General features: G+C 38.6%; 1 protein-coding gene across 3 annotated transcripts in view; it reads right to left on the bottom strand.

The window, feature by feature from the left end:
- The window catches only part of LOC116309828 (gamma-secretase activating protein), a 46,216-nt gene extending 32,355 nt beyond the window's left edge, over nt 1-13,861 (bottom strand). Inside the window, exons 1-20 of one of the 3 annotated variants that reach the window (XR_005608882.1) lie at nt 13,400-13,861; nt 12,823-12,893; nt 11,315-11,371; nt 11,135-11,204; nt 10,839-10,886; nt 8,181-8,269; nt 7,817-7,886; nt 7,627-7,676; nt 7,207-7,317; nt 7,061-7,117; nt 6,911-6,957; nt 6,723-6,808; nt 6,589-6,591; nt 4,720-4,797; nt 4,520-4,606; nt 4,208-4,300; nt 3,814-3,982; nt 3,350-3,440; nt 838-907; nt 58-137 (exon numbers count right to left, since the gene is read on the bottom strand). Coding sequence is in view for 2 of the 3 variants with exons in the window: in XM_039601372.1 (XP_039457306.1) it covers nt 58-137; nt 838-907; nt 3,350-3,440; nt 3,814-3,982; nt 4,208-4,300; nt 4,520-4,606; nt 4,720-4,797; nt 6,589-6,591; nt 6,723-6,808; nt 6,911-6,957; nt 7,061-7,117; nt 7,207-7,317; nt 7,627-7,676; nt 7,817-7,886; nt 8,181-8,269; nt 10,839-10,886; nt 11,135-11,204; nt 11,315-11,371; nt 12,823-12,893; nt 13,400-13,487 (1,515 nt within the window). In the remaining variant the exon portion in view is untranslated. The remainder of the gene's footprint in view (nt 1-57; nt 138-837; nt 908-3,349; nt 3,441-3,813; nt 3,983-4,207; nt 4,301-4,519; nt 4,607-4,719; nt 4,798-6,588; nt 6,592-6,722; nt 6,809-6,910; nt 6,958-7,060; nt 7,118-7,206; nt 7,318-7,626; nt 7,677-7,816; nt 7,887-8,180; nt 8,270-10,838; nt 10,887-11,134; nt 11,205-11,314; nt 11,372-12,822; nt 12,894-13,399) is intronic. The other 2 variants (XM_039601372.1, XM_039601373.1) reach the window with 2 other exon arrangements.
- Nucleotides 13,862-14,664: the final 803 nt, after the last annotated feature.

A 14,664-nucleotide genomic window follows, 5' to 3' on the forward strand; every position in this document is an offset into this window, starting at 1 on the left:
TTCAATTGCAAATGCCAAGGTATTGCTTGCGCAAAGATATGTATATATGTGTGGTACCTTCTTGTCGAATACAGAAGAGTAAGGCAGGATTTTATCCAAGCTGAGAGCCTTCTCGTAGCTTATTCTGTACAACGAGGCTGTGTGTGAGAGGCAGATAGACAGGCCATCAGAAACAGAACAGACAGACTGGCTTTTAAACATGTAGAGTGTTTTATCTAGGCATAGTTAGAAGGTAAATGAGGCACTTCAGCCCATGCCTCACCCTTATCACTAGGATATATGAGTGATGACAATGTACTAATGTATCCTTTATTAGGTCACAATTATTGTCTTCCTATACTGTATGGTAACACCTAAGTTAATATTACTTCTTAATACAATAGCAAGGTGAAATAGTTATTGCAGTGCCAATTAAATGCAAATGTATGCAGCCAGCTGCTTACAATCTAAGGCAGTCGTTGACTCTCTGGGTGATGTTTTTAATATGAAAATATAATCACGTACTATTCCAAGGATTTCTTTACAGGGAATGCCAAATGCATTGTTAGTCAGCTTGGACTTAACCATATTTGCAGTAGTCTGTACAAACTATGTGTCTGTGAGGTTTCAGAGAAGCCAAAACTATTTTCAAACTCTACATATCTGCGTGTGGCGCCACTGGCACCAAAGCCAAACAAAACTGATGAAACCATTCATCTTAGTGCAGATAAGATGCAAACAATCTACAGTCACAAACAGAAAGACACATAAAAAGTCAAGAGAGCAGTGAGACTCAAAAAGAAAAAGGAGAAGTGATACTCAGGAGAACTGTGTACCCATTCTCCAGCTGCCACTGACCTAAAATAAACTCCTGGATCTGATCAAAAGATTCAAAGGTGTTCACGTTGTCACACAGCCATTCAATAACCTAGAGACATGATAAAAACACAAGGAGACGATACCAGTAAAAGATTAGTTTATAGTCATGCTATTCATGTACATTTCAACAGTGACCTCAACAAGTGACTGGTAATTTTCTCATATCCCCTAAAGAAATGGTTCAACATTTGTGAACAGTAAATTAATGGGATTGATACCGGAAGCTAGCAGAGAGGTTAGTTTCTAAAGTTATTTTAAAAGTAGCCAGCTTGTCCTAGCTTCTCATCGCTCGTTAGCTGATTACTTAAAAAAGATGCAACCTCCAGGGCTAAAAATTAGTCTAAAGTAGTAACCTCCCATGTTAAAATGCTCAAATTTACAAAAGAAATAAACATGTTCACAGTGTGATTTAAAGTTTATTAAGGTACAAAATGTGCTATTGAGGTCACAGCCCTCACAAGAAGCTGTTAATTGTCTGCTTAGGTGTCACCTCTGCTCTGCTAATAAGTCTCTGAACTGGGCCTTCTGGAGTATATTTAATACAAATGTCTGGCAAAAAATATGCCCTGTGGTTCACTGTAACAGCCAGTTTGTTTCTTGGTGAGGTAGATTCTAATATTTTATCTATATGCTACTAATAATTAGCAAGTACCTCTAGCTCTGTGAAACACCCATATGGTGTGTTGATGCACCATGCTAACCAAGCTATGCCGTGTTAGCTAACAACTTAAAGTAAGGTGAACTGATAAATAGCTTCTCAGGTAATTCAGAGCGAGAACGCAAATTAGATAAGCATACTTCCAATGTTTTTTATAGCTCCAAAACCTGTGGCACTGTTACAGGAGAGACAGCTCTGTTACAAGAAGAGGCCAAAATGTCAGTAGACATAACAAGAGCTAATTTACAAATGCTAGGAAGTTAGCGGTAGCGGTGTGCAATACTGCAAATTTTAGTGTCTATTCCCTGCCAAGTAAATACAGGGGCCAGTATTACCGATACCGATACCAATTCTTTTAACTTGTAAACGCAGCTTATGTATGAGAGAGCAATGTGTCATGATATGAATCGCCATCAATTTGCAAATTCTGAACTCGTTTTACTAAATCACTGCAATTTCCAATTTCCACAATAATTAGCTAACACAACAAAACAGCTTTTAATGAATTCTGAGACTGCGTTTTTCAGGAATGTAAAGGTGCCAGTGTCTAAAACAGTTTAATTGTGTTATAGGCTATAAATAAAATAGAGGTGACAGTCAACACAAAAAGGTTCTGACATCTTCCATAGTACATGATTGAGGTCCGTTTATTTCAATACCCCCCAAAAATTGAATTTCAGTGACCTACATATTGAACTTGGAGGACAGAAACAAATGTTACTATTGGTCTGATACCAATCACACATTGGTATCGATAATATCAATATTTAGATCAATCCTTTAGTCAGTTAGTTTCATTAACACACCCTATGCTGAAGAGGGAAGCAAGAACTTCAGCATTTTACTTTTGTGAGCATCCTGATGTCAGCTGGGTACCGTGTTTGGTAATAGCTGGTGAAGGTTGTAATCACAGATAATAATTTTTTGTATGATCTTGCTTTGATGTATAAAGACCCTCGCCCTGTAGCATAAGTCAGAGCTGAAGTAGAGTCAGAAGACAAGTTAGAAACAGAGTAACTTTATTTATGCAGTATTCCCAGTATTAAAGTTTCAAACTCTATGAACATTTTGTGCCACTTTATCAAAGCCTCGACTACACTGGTGCAGAGTCTACAAAGGATATAAAAGTTCTGTATGGTGTCCAATTTCCCACTGATAGCTTGCACTAATGAAGCTGGCGACTCATTTAACCTCTAAAGAAAGAATTTATGACAATCTAGAACATCTTAATTTAGTAGTAACACTGATACAGTCTGAGTCACAGCACCGTGCCAAAACAAAACACTTTCTCCCTTTCTCTCTGTCTTTAACTCTGTTTGATCTCTGCCCACTTCTCTTCTCTCCTCTCCCATTTCATTACAGCATCCCATCTTTTCTGTCTTTCTCTCTGTCTTCTTCCCTCCGGCTAACCAGCTTCCAACTCAAGGTTGACACCTACCGCATTTACACAAAAGTGCAGAAAGAGCGCTTTTTCCTACATTTATCTACTCACTTCTTCTCAGTTGTACATCTTTAGTTCTTTAGGGAAATTGCCTAACACTGACCTTGAATGTTTACTTATTCAAACAGCTGCATTCTCCACTTTGTTGCCTATTTATCTTGTCTTTTTTGTGCGTTCTCCACTTCAAGGAGAACTTATTGATCTTGTAAGTTTGTTTAAGACCCAATAAAAATCAATGACTATTCTCCTCCTGAACTTATGTTCTACAAAAAGACAGTCATTTTGTTTTGAATGTGCTGGAAAACAAAGATGATGTTCTGCAGAGCAGTACATTTCCTTTGAAGGTAAACATTTTTGTCCACGAAACTCAATTATTCTCTGTGCATCCGCACCTTTAGCTCCAGGTTTGGGTCAGTTCCCATGTAAACCAGCAGGCAGTGGAGGGCAGCCAGGCGCTGAGGGTCAGCTTTACTGCTGGGACACCTTGAATGCAGGTGACATATAATAAATACACCATAATATAGAAAAAAGCATATACAAACACACAGGCAGAGGCACAGGCAGAGAGCCAGCAGTCAGGTACTACATTGTGATATATGCATGCTGTTAAAAAAGTGGATTTAAGTTTCAAAAGTGAACAGAATGAAAAATTGTCCACTAAACAAAAAGAGAAAAGAGCCATTGCTGCATCTTTATCGAGCTAGGAGGTGACTCCTGGCGAAAGTTCAAGTAAATGCTAAATTTATTTCAGAAAGACACTGCAGGTGTACGCACACCAAAGCCTGTCTGCTCCCTTCCTGCCTATATCTTCTCCTATGCACTCCTCTTCCTCTTCTAAGTTTTGAGTCATGCCCACCTAGAATTTGTGTCTGAACGCAGGATCTTCAGCAGGTAGGCGGGGCTGAGCTCGGCACTGTGAATCCTGCCGGTGGCCTGGTCCAGCAGACAAGGGCTGGACTCATCCTCTGCATGCAAAACTGTGATGTTGGCTGACTGACACTGCAGGCCCAGGTTCACATCACGACCTGCATGTTGTGGAGTCAGACAGACAGAGAACAAGGCATAGACACCGAGTTAAATCAGCTCATTTTGAGGCGCACGTCTTATTGACAGATAAGGCAGCTTCCTCGTTTAAAAGTCATGTGAGAAATAAACAAGTATACATTACAGAGGGGAAAGAGGATGAAAAAAATGTTATTTCTGCCACTGCTTAGCAGAGGCACTATTTCTTTCGACAAAACTTGCCTTACCAGAGAGAAAGAGGGAGTGACAGAGCATCTCCTGCTGCCTGGTGTTGATACAGTGGAGGAAATAACCCTGCAGGTATACCAGGATGTAGTAACCTATATAAAAAAAAAGCCACACAGCATCACTGTCAGTTAGTATGCTTCAGGCACACCAGGCATTTCTTGGGCTCTGTGCAGATAAACACATTCATCTATATTTGGTGTGCCTGTGTTTCTATTTGAAATTCAACCTAAAAACTCACAAATATTAGGATGCAGATATGTGTGTGTGTGTGTGTGTGTGTGTGTGTATTATATATCTGTGTGTGCAATGACCTATGGGAATGAAGAGCGGATGGAGCTGGGTGGCTTTCTGTGGCGATGCATCACTGCCCAGAGACACCCTGAACTTCTTGCTGCAGTCTGCAGGAAGTTAAAAAAAAAAACACATTTGTCTCCTTGTGCTTGAGATAAAAACTGTAAAAGAGGCAGTAACAGATAGAGGGGAAAAAAATTAGGAGCTAGCACAGACACACCTTTGTGAACTAAAACCACAGTGTAGAGAAGTTCGTGTTTGTCTTGAAGAGGCTGGGTATAGCACACGCACATGCTTCCTAAGAGTAAAGCACAGAACAGGGAAGTTGCAGATCAAACCATGGCATTATTCATGATAACCAATGAAAAAAATTAGATCAGATTTATCGTCATATATTATTATACCATATACTCTATTCATATTGTTAATATTTAACATTACTTACTTTTTAATAGGACAAGCAATAAGAGTGAAATACTGAGATTATATTCAGAGGTTATAGAGTCAGCCATATAGTAATTGTAAAAATTACTCATGCCTTGTTAAAGGTTGGAATTCTGATTTGATTATATTATTTTGAAATAATTCGACCTCTTTTCCTTCACAGCACATTTCTTTGTGTAAAAAAATAAAAAAATCTAAATGAGGAGAGTGCTCACTTAATCCAAAAAGTTAAATGTATTTCTATGGATGCTTTTAAAATTCTACAAACAACATTTCAGTGCATATGCATGCCATTACGAGCTTCTTACAGTTGGCAGTATATAAAAATATACTGGAAACTTTATTAGGTACACCTTGCTAGTACGGGTTGGACCCCATTTTCACCAAGATTCAACAAGGTGATAGAAATATTCCTCAGAGGTTTTGGTCCATATTGACACGTAGCATCACATAGTTGTTGCAGATTTGTCAGCTGCACATGAGTAATCTCAAATTTCACATTCATCTCCTGCTCCACCACATCCCAAAGGTGCTGTATTGGACCTAGTGACTGTGGAAGCCATTTGAGTACAATTCGAGATGATCTGAGCTTTGTGATATGTTGGAAACAGCAATGCTGAGGGAGGCCATGGTGTTTAAACAATGCTCAGTGTGCAACGAAAACACCTCCCATGTCATTACACCACAATGTTACATTTTTTCATGTTGTTTAACCAATGGGACACTCATCAGGCCCAGCAACATTTTTTCCAATAATGATGACGCGCCATCAAATAAAAAAAATGAAAAATGTTTCATCATAAGGTGAAGGTGATCACTCAGAACAACTTTTTTGTACCCCTTTAGAGTGACCCCCCCCCCCGACAAACCATGGCCCACAGTATAGCTGGTACCAGACTGGGTTGGTCAAGGGTTCCAGACTTCCTTTAATTTATTACCCACCTATATACACACAAAGAAATGTACTGTTTACTACATATTCATGCTTAAGAGAGAAATGTGTTGACCACTTTATATTCATGCTTGAGTATGAATACAAGGCTTTAACATGCAGAACGAGTCTGCAGTCTGATTTTTCCCTAATTAATGGTAATGGATGAAAGTCAGTATAAGAAAGTAAATCCTGAAAGATTTACAAGCTGCTCGAGGCAGATGTTACTCTTGTATTCACATTAAAGCTCAAATAAAGCAGTTTCATTACAGTGGAGCTCATCTATAGTCAATGCGATTCTGTCCCTCTTTCTGTATGCCATTAAACCGTCTATGTTTAATCATGCAGCACAAAAAAGTAAAAAAAAAATACAGGACAAAAATCTGAGGAGTGTGAATATAACCAGGACAGCAGCATGAGCCAGAACAGATAAATATTAAGTGAGAAGGATGACAATGATGAGAGGAACTGACAGATCAGCTGAACAAATCGGCTTGTGAATTAATCACTGGCAAAAGCATCATCAGTTGTGATGCTACTGGAAAACACCTCTGAAGCTTAAGGAGGCTTGTAAGATTTACAGTCATCTCAGTCTCCAGATGTTGATGGTAATTGGTCAGAACCTCATTATGAAGTGATCATCTCCACAAATCCTTCAATCATCACTGAAATTGTGAATTGGCCAAGAAGAGGTCAGCTGAGGCGGGGACTTACCTTCTTGTTTTTACAAAGAGGGATAGAAATCGCACAAATGTATCAAATTAGTCTCATGATCTGACTTTTCAATGTGAGAGTATTAAGCATGTGAATAGACATGCGGTGCATGGATGTGTGTGAGGACGTCTTACCTATTTTATTTGTGAATACTTGCAACTTAACAAGCTCCTGCTCCGGCCTTTCGGTGTGATAATGGTCGAAACCTAGATTTGCAAACCTGTCATCGAGACAAACACAAAAACAAAAAACAATGTTCAAAGGAATGCAGAATATAGAGCCGACATATTTCTATTTTATACTCTGCTAAAAGTTGCCTTACTTGACTGTGCGGAAGGAGTTGGCAGGCAGTTCTAAAGGGAGCTCGAACTGTTATCAGAGCGGTATGTTATTTCAAAGTAAAAGCATAAACAACAAATACAGGGCACAAAGAGTGGCATGTATTAAAATATAAGACACAAAGATAGCATACCACAATTTCACAGTTATAGCTTGGGTAAAACTGAACGCTTCGGAGCAGAAACTTTTCCTGCAAAAGACAAGCCGTACATTTTGCGTTAATCAAACAAGTCCCGGGGTATCTGTTGCCATATTTGAATGCGAGTTTGTATGCATTGCCTTAAATGTGAGATAGTAGAGTCTTTGCGTGTGCCTGTCCCACTGGACCCAGCAAAAATCCTCCACGATTCTCTCTGCCGTTTTGGACAAACGTTCGGGGTTCATTATCACCTGGTCAACACACAAACAAATGAATTCAGCCACACTGAATTGTTAATGCAAGTCTCTGGCAGAAGACATGCAGTGTATTTTGAGAAGGAGGTTGCAGCAGTATATTCTTTGCACCGGGTTATGCAAATACACCCTAACTGTTTTGCTTATTAATTACTAAATTCGTGCACCCTTGGAAAGAATTTATGTCTCCGCAGAACTGCACAGAATCTACCAGCCATGAAATCCTGCATGCAATTTATAGCTCAGATGAGTCAACTATCTGCAAACACTTCCTTCACAAGAAAAAAAAAGCAATGTGTAGCATACCACTCTATATCCCTCCTGCTTCGTTAGCATCACGTGGTAGAGATCCACATCTAGATCACACAAAATGATAATTATGCAAATGCAAGAATGTACGGTAGAATATACAGTATGTATTATTTTTATTCATTATCATAGTTCTCTCTGGATTCTTGTTACACAGGCAGGCCAGCATAAGGACACAGTTGCTTACATCTATCTTCAGTTAGCAGCAGCAGATGGCTCTCCAGCACTGCTCTCCTGTCAGTTTCATGATGGAGGAACTAAGGGAAAAAAAAGCCACGGGAAAACTAAATGAGTGGTTTCCAACAATTTGCCAGATGAAGCTGAAAATTTGCTGCTTTTTATTCAAGGCTATGAACAAAATTGATGAAAAGGCATGACTGTAGAAGAGAAAGTGGAGAAAAGGGGGTACACTGACTTTAATTAATTGATAGAACGTAAACTAGAGGCCATAAAAGATATGTAGTATGACAGTCATGCCCCTCTGAGCACTAACGCTTCATAACTGCGACGTAAGCGCTTGTTTGCAGTAAAATGTGAATGAAACACTCTACCTGCACTTTGACTCTGAAGTCCACTGCCTTGAGGACTTTAGTGTTGTTAATAGGATGGATCTCAATCAGGAGAGTCAGGCATTTTGATACTACAAAGGTAGACAGGCTGAGGTTAATATATTCACTGATTGAAAATGCTGTAGAAAAACAGTGTATTTAAACTGCTTTAAGGAAGTGGTTCCCAACCTTTTTCCAACTCAAGTACAAAAACTTCAGAATAAACCATGCATAATAATTTTATATTTAAATTTAAGATCAAAGATGATCTTGTTTTCAGTATAAAGGAACATGTTTATGCTTTCTAGGGAAGATTCTTTGACTTAAAACTAAATGTCTCTATGCTTATCTTCATTAGAAACTTTATCTTTGAGTTATTCTTAAAAGGCTATAGCAAAAAGGAGCATATCTATATATAGGCTTCTTTTTGAATTAGTTAGGCCTAATTAAGTCAACTGGACTGTTTGAATATTTTAAGAGCTGCAATGACAGCCTGTCTTATTTTAAGACATTTAATCAAGTTTTCTTACAGCCATAACTATTCTAATATTTAGAAAGTTTTGATTTAAATTTAATAGACTATTTTATGAGGTTCCCCCACTAGAGGTGGGTTAAATAATCAAATATCGATAGTATAGACACCAATGGCATATTGGTACCTATATATTGGTATAGTGTTACTATTGGATCAATACTAGGAGCAATACTTGTGTCTCTTTTTTAGTATTAAAAAAAACATACAGCACATCCCTGTGCAGGTGGAGGCTGCTGTGCTTGCAGCTAGAACTGCACTATATAGCTATATCTAGCTATATAGTGTTATATTAGAAATACAGACAAGAATGGGATAACTGTCTGAAAATGTTACTATTTGACATCTTTTTTAAATCAGTTTTATCCATTTCTGAAGTGCTTTCAGCTTACCATTTGCTAACAGATGAAAAATAGTAAAGGTAACAATAAAAACTGCAGTAGTAATAGTCATAGTTGAATTTTAGTTAATAAAGTTGGCTGTTTACTGTTTGTTTAGGAGGTTTGGATCTGAATCTTTCCTAAGTTTTAGCGTCTGTCTTTCTGTTTGTCCGTGTTTGCAGTTCATTTTTCTGTTTCAGTCATTTCCTGCTTTATTTTCTTTGAAAAATCCACCTGTTTACTGACACACTCATCCAAAACACGGTGTTTGCTACGTAGCGAACTAACAAGGGAGCAAGTCCAGGCAGCTGTTGATACACTATGGACACTTTTTGGATGCACTGCTGCAAAGTTATGCAACAGACGTTCCTAATTATCTCTGGTGCAAAACAAAACATCTGCACTACAACATTTTTGCTATTTTTGGATACATGTTGTAGTTGAAGCAAAAACAGAGTTTGTACAAATCTAACAAACTCGAAAGTTTATATTTGGTGTGACCACCTTCATTCTTCAACAGTCTCTTAGGCAAACAGTGCGGTTTTTAGGTTAAGATTTTTAGCCAGATTTTAGGCCTGGCTCTTCCTTTTTTGTCTTTCACATGTCCTTTTTCATCACATTTTATATCGACATATGGAAATATGTCAAGTTTCCTTTTGGGGAATCACCATGTTAATGTCTCTCAAACTGTATTATCTTGGTTCTTTCCTGAGTTCCCTGTTATGTGTTGATAAAACACTGCTTCAGTTAGATAGCTTTTTCTGTTTAAGTGACTCATAGGTCAGTGTTAAGTGTCTCAACAAAGACAAAATTCCTCTGAAAATGAAATGTACCAGAGTTGGACTGAGAATGAATAAACAAGCAGCTAATGTCCAAAAAAATACTTTCAAAGAGCTTTAGAAAGCCTGGAGAACTATAGCTCAACTTAAATATAAAAAGAAAGAAAAAAGAAAGAAAGTCTGAACTGAAATATAAAATGTAAAGAAAGTACTTTTGCACATTACTATACTTTGGGTACACTGTAATCACTAACAAAATGAAAACTGTTACAATGCTATTTCGTACTAGTCATGCATGTTTGTTACTCCTCGCAAACACTTCATAAGCAAGCCACTTCACAACATATTGCACAGAGCATATTTCATTCTTTGACACAAACACGCCTCGGTGCATGTGTCCCAGTCAGTGGAGTGCAGTGCGCACTGCTTCGGCACACTACTTTATGGTGCATTATATATTAATGCTGAAATTTAGAACGGCAATGAAAATGTCTGACAATTTATCTTGTGAATGAGTCGACAATTCAAACACATTTTTTCCTATTTTTTTGGTTAGTTTTACCTCCTGCTTTTGTCCCTCTTTTTGCAGTTGTGGTATTTCCAAGTGTCTCCATAATTCCCTGTTTTTGTCTTGGCTTTTTCTCAGTTGCATGGTTCTTTTTGTTAGGCTTCTAGTTGATTATCCTGCTATCTTCTGCAGGATAACGTTTTCTTCTCATTGATAACTTTTCTAATTCAGCATCCTGAATTTGGGCCCAAATCAAATATTGTTCAATTGTCCATACTGCTAACAATTTCAGCTAGTATCAATTAGGCCACACTTAAGTTTACTACTTTAAATGTGTACTTTTAAGCCCTCTGGCTACTGCCAAAAATAACCCCTGGGGTATTTGTACCCCTGGTTGAGAATCACAGTTTTAAGAGAGGTTTAATGTCACAGTCTATGGATAAAACAGAAAAGGGATGTTACTTGGATTGAGGCGCTCCTCTCCTCTGGTATTCTGTGCCAAGCTGACAGCTAGGAGAGAAAAAGCAAAGTTGGCATGTCACATGACTGAATTGGAACATATTTCCCACAATAATGTCTCCGGTGGTTCTTCAGGCACTAATCAGCATCCGAACAGCATCATCTTGTCTTGTACTTGTGGGTTCATGCGTTGCAAGATCTGAAACTGCTTTCTCGACACGGGCATTTAAACTTGATCTGAGTTCAAGAAGCCGGTGTTGTTGCTGATAATTCATTATCTGCACAAGACAGAGGCTCACCCAGCAGTGTCTCCTCTTTGTTCAGGGAACAGCTGCTGACACACACCTGCTTGTCAAATGTGTACAGGAGCTGTTGGGGAAAACACACATGCGCACAGTCGCATGAGAATGAGTGCATGATTGCAAAGTGTGCAAAACTTAATGGAATAATATAGGGACACACACACACAAACACAGTACCTTATTCTTCTTGATGTTCGGGTCATATTTCCCAATCCTGGTGGTACCTGTTGCTCCCTATGAGAACATTAGTACATTAAGTAAAATGTTACATTGTACAATCTTAATCTACCAAGAAGAAGTATCTACTTTCAGTCTGGCATCTTCACCGCATCAGCATGTACGGAAAGTCATCCTTGACTTCTTTATTGCCTTGGCCGACCCTACAGATCATCCAGACAAGACCTGCCCCACTTCAAACCATCGATTCATTTTTCACATTTTTGCATTCAAAAGGTTTTCAATAAAAGGGCGTCTGCTCTGAAACCCAAGGTGCAACCAGGCATGCATAAAATTTCAAACCTTGCACTACAAAAAAAAAAGAAAAAAAGAGAGAGATTATTTTCCCTTCGCAGGCTGCACACTGTCTTTAACCTCCTAAACCCACACAGTCTTGGAGGGTCCATCATTAAAAATTTATGTTGTGCAGAGGAGCGCGGTTCAACACAGAGAATTATATTTTACATTCTACTGAGGAGCCCAAGGTTTCCACAAAAGTACCAAATGTGTCAAGCTGATACATGGCGAAATAAAACAAATCTAGATTTCTTTTTATTCTTTGGGTATTTTCCATTTGAAGATGACTGTTAAAGCCATTAAAAAAATGACTTCTGAGATATAAATATCTGACTTGGTACGACTTTAATGAAGAACTGGCACAAGCAGCTTTGAAACATATGCATAAAAATGCTGTATTTAACAGAAGAGCCACTTAAGAGATGTGGTAACCCACGCAACAGCGTGTTATTTTTCATGTGCTGAGCTGACAAACAGGATGATTATTATGTGTGTTACGATTACTGCCCTCTCTATATACATACATCTGGTGAGTTCAAGACAGAGCATTTGACATGGAAATGCAAATATCTTATTAGCCAGTCACATGGCAGCAATTCAATTCATTTAGGCATGCAGATGTGGTCAAAGCAACCTGCTGAAGTTCAAACTAAGCATCAGAATGAGGAAGAAGAAGGTGATTTAAGTGACTTTAAAAGTGTCATGGTTGCTTGTGTCAGACAGACTGGTCTGAGTATTTCAGAAAAATTGTACTGATAAATGAATGGAAGTTTATATAGAGCTGCTCTATTCTAATTGAGCACTCAATGCACTTTGTACTAAAAGCCTCATTCACACAGTTAAGCATCCACATTCATACAGTACTTTACTCTGTGCCTAAGCATCTTGCCTTGTTTTGACAATGACTTCACTGTGCTCAAACTGCTTCCAGTCACCAGATATTAGTTCAACAGAGCACTGTTGGGATGGGGTGAAATGGACCATTAGCATCAATCGTGTCAATACAGACCAAAACTCTGAGTAATGTTTCCAGCAGCTTGTTGGATGAAGGCACTTGGGAAGGCAAAAATGGGGTCCAGCTCAGCACCATTAAAGCATACCTAATAAAGTGTCCAGTGAGTGTATGTAACATGTGCAACACATAATATGCAATGCCTTCACTGTGGGCTTACCTTCCAGGAGTAAAGGATGCCCCCATCTCTCTCAAAATTCAGAATACGAATGTCGACGGCTCCAGAGTATTCTTCAGACACAGAACACACACTTTATTGCCTGACCTGTTTTTATTATCTCATGCACTGCTTATCCAGAACATACTAAATAAGTAGTAGAGTTACCCTCTATAATAGATTGTTATTGCAAGCTAACGAGTTTTTTGTTTTTTTTAGATGTTTTCTGTTGATGTTTTGAGTTATGCTCCAGTTACTGAGTCTAAGCACACTGGTTGTTCCATCTCACCGGCATTTAAGTGTGCGGTAACTGATGAAATAGTGCCATCTGGTGGTCGAAATTAAAAAAAGAAGAAGTAATAAACAAATCACAGGAACTTTGTTTTACCACTGCTAGCTAACTGCCTATGGGGGGAAGGCTATAATAACAGTAAAGTTGCGATAAAGGCACAGGAAGAACGAAGAAAATGACTTGGTTTGAACCCACTACGTTTATGTGAGATATTCGTTTATCTGTGAAAACAGCTAAAACCTGGCCGTCATCGAAAAGACGCTGACCGTTAGCACCTGAACGCCTCACCTTCTACTCTGCAGACCGACGCCTCCTTCCTGAGGATATCAGACACCACATCCCTGTGCAGGTCGAACTTTGGCTGTGTCCTCAACATATCTGCTCCTACTGTCCCTTGGTTTTTAGGCCAATAAAAATACTCTCTGCAGTTAGTTCCCTTGAATAGAGGCAGCAATTACAGCCCGGATCTGCTCAGGCTCCATATCATGTGACCGAAAGTTGTTACTAGTTGAAAACTGAAAGTAGAGTAGAGCACTCCGACAAATATTACCTTTAACTATCTCTTCCTCTTGACTTCAGAAAGTTTTTATTGACATGCGGAAACGTCACGTTAGTCTAAAGGTAGCTCCTCCCTCGAGTGGGATCACAGAGCCGGGATGTCGCTGCCATAGGCCGAGGAGAGCATCAGTCTGGCGGGTTGGAATCTCACACACCGCTGGCAGCAGGGCCTGCTGAGCAAGGGACTTCACAGTGGTGTGTCATACATGTGTCCGCTTTTCTGTACATTAGAGCCCAAGGGGTTGACTTTTTACGTGTATTTTCAACCCAATATGGCAACATTTTAATGTAAAATGTAATATGTATAAGCAGTAATTGCTCGCTGCACTCCAAAAACAGAAAGCGGAAGGAACAACGGCGTGGTAAAAAATCTGTAAAAGCGGGAACAATCAGAAACACCATGCATCCTGTAGTTAGAATTTTCAAAATGAAAAACAGTTAAATATTTATACATTCTGGCTTCAGGCGTGGCTGGAGGGGATCTTTAAAATGCAGCTTTGAATCAATTGAATTATTTTTAATATTCTCTAGGTCCATCTTTTTGATTATTATTTTAAAACATAAAACCACTCATAAACTCGAAATAGATGAACTTGGTGTATTCATGCTTATAGAAACTTCTCAAAGACCACCTTATTCCTTCATTTTTTAAAACTGAATGAAATTAATATTTGAAATACCCCAAGACCTCCTGGTGAGACATCATTAACCCATGAATGAGTTTTTATGGTCTCTTATAACCTTGAACAGCTGTACAGCAAGGTGATAAAAGGGGTGAATTAAACTAAAAACAGCTCATATCAGCCTATAGGGAGAATAAAGTTGAAGTGAAAAATCAAACAAAAGGTGGGAAAAGAGCAGGTCCAACACATTTTTGATATCAAGATAAATCGAAAAAAAAAATGTTTCTACCTTTGTATCATCTTCTAAAAAACATAACAAAACAATCTGTATGTTAGTGATATCTAGACCTATTCAGAAGATTAAAAATAATG

This window comes from Oreochromis aureus, linkage group 17 (assembly GCF_013358895.1).
Source record: "Oreochromis aureus strain Israel breed Guangdong linkage group 17, ZZ_aureus, whole genome shotgun sequence".
Taxonomy (NCBI): domain Eukaryota; kingdom Metazoa; phylum Chordata; class Actinopteri; order Cichliformes; family Cichlidae; genus Oreochromis; species Oreochromis aureus.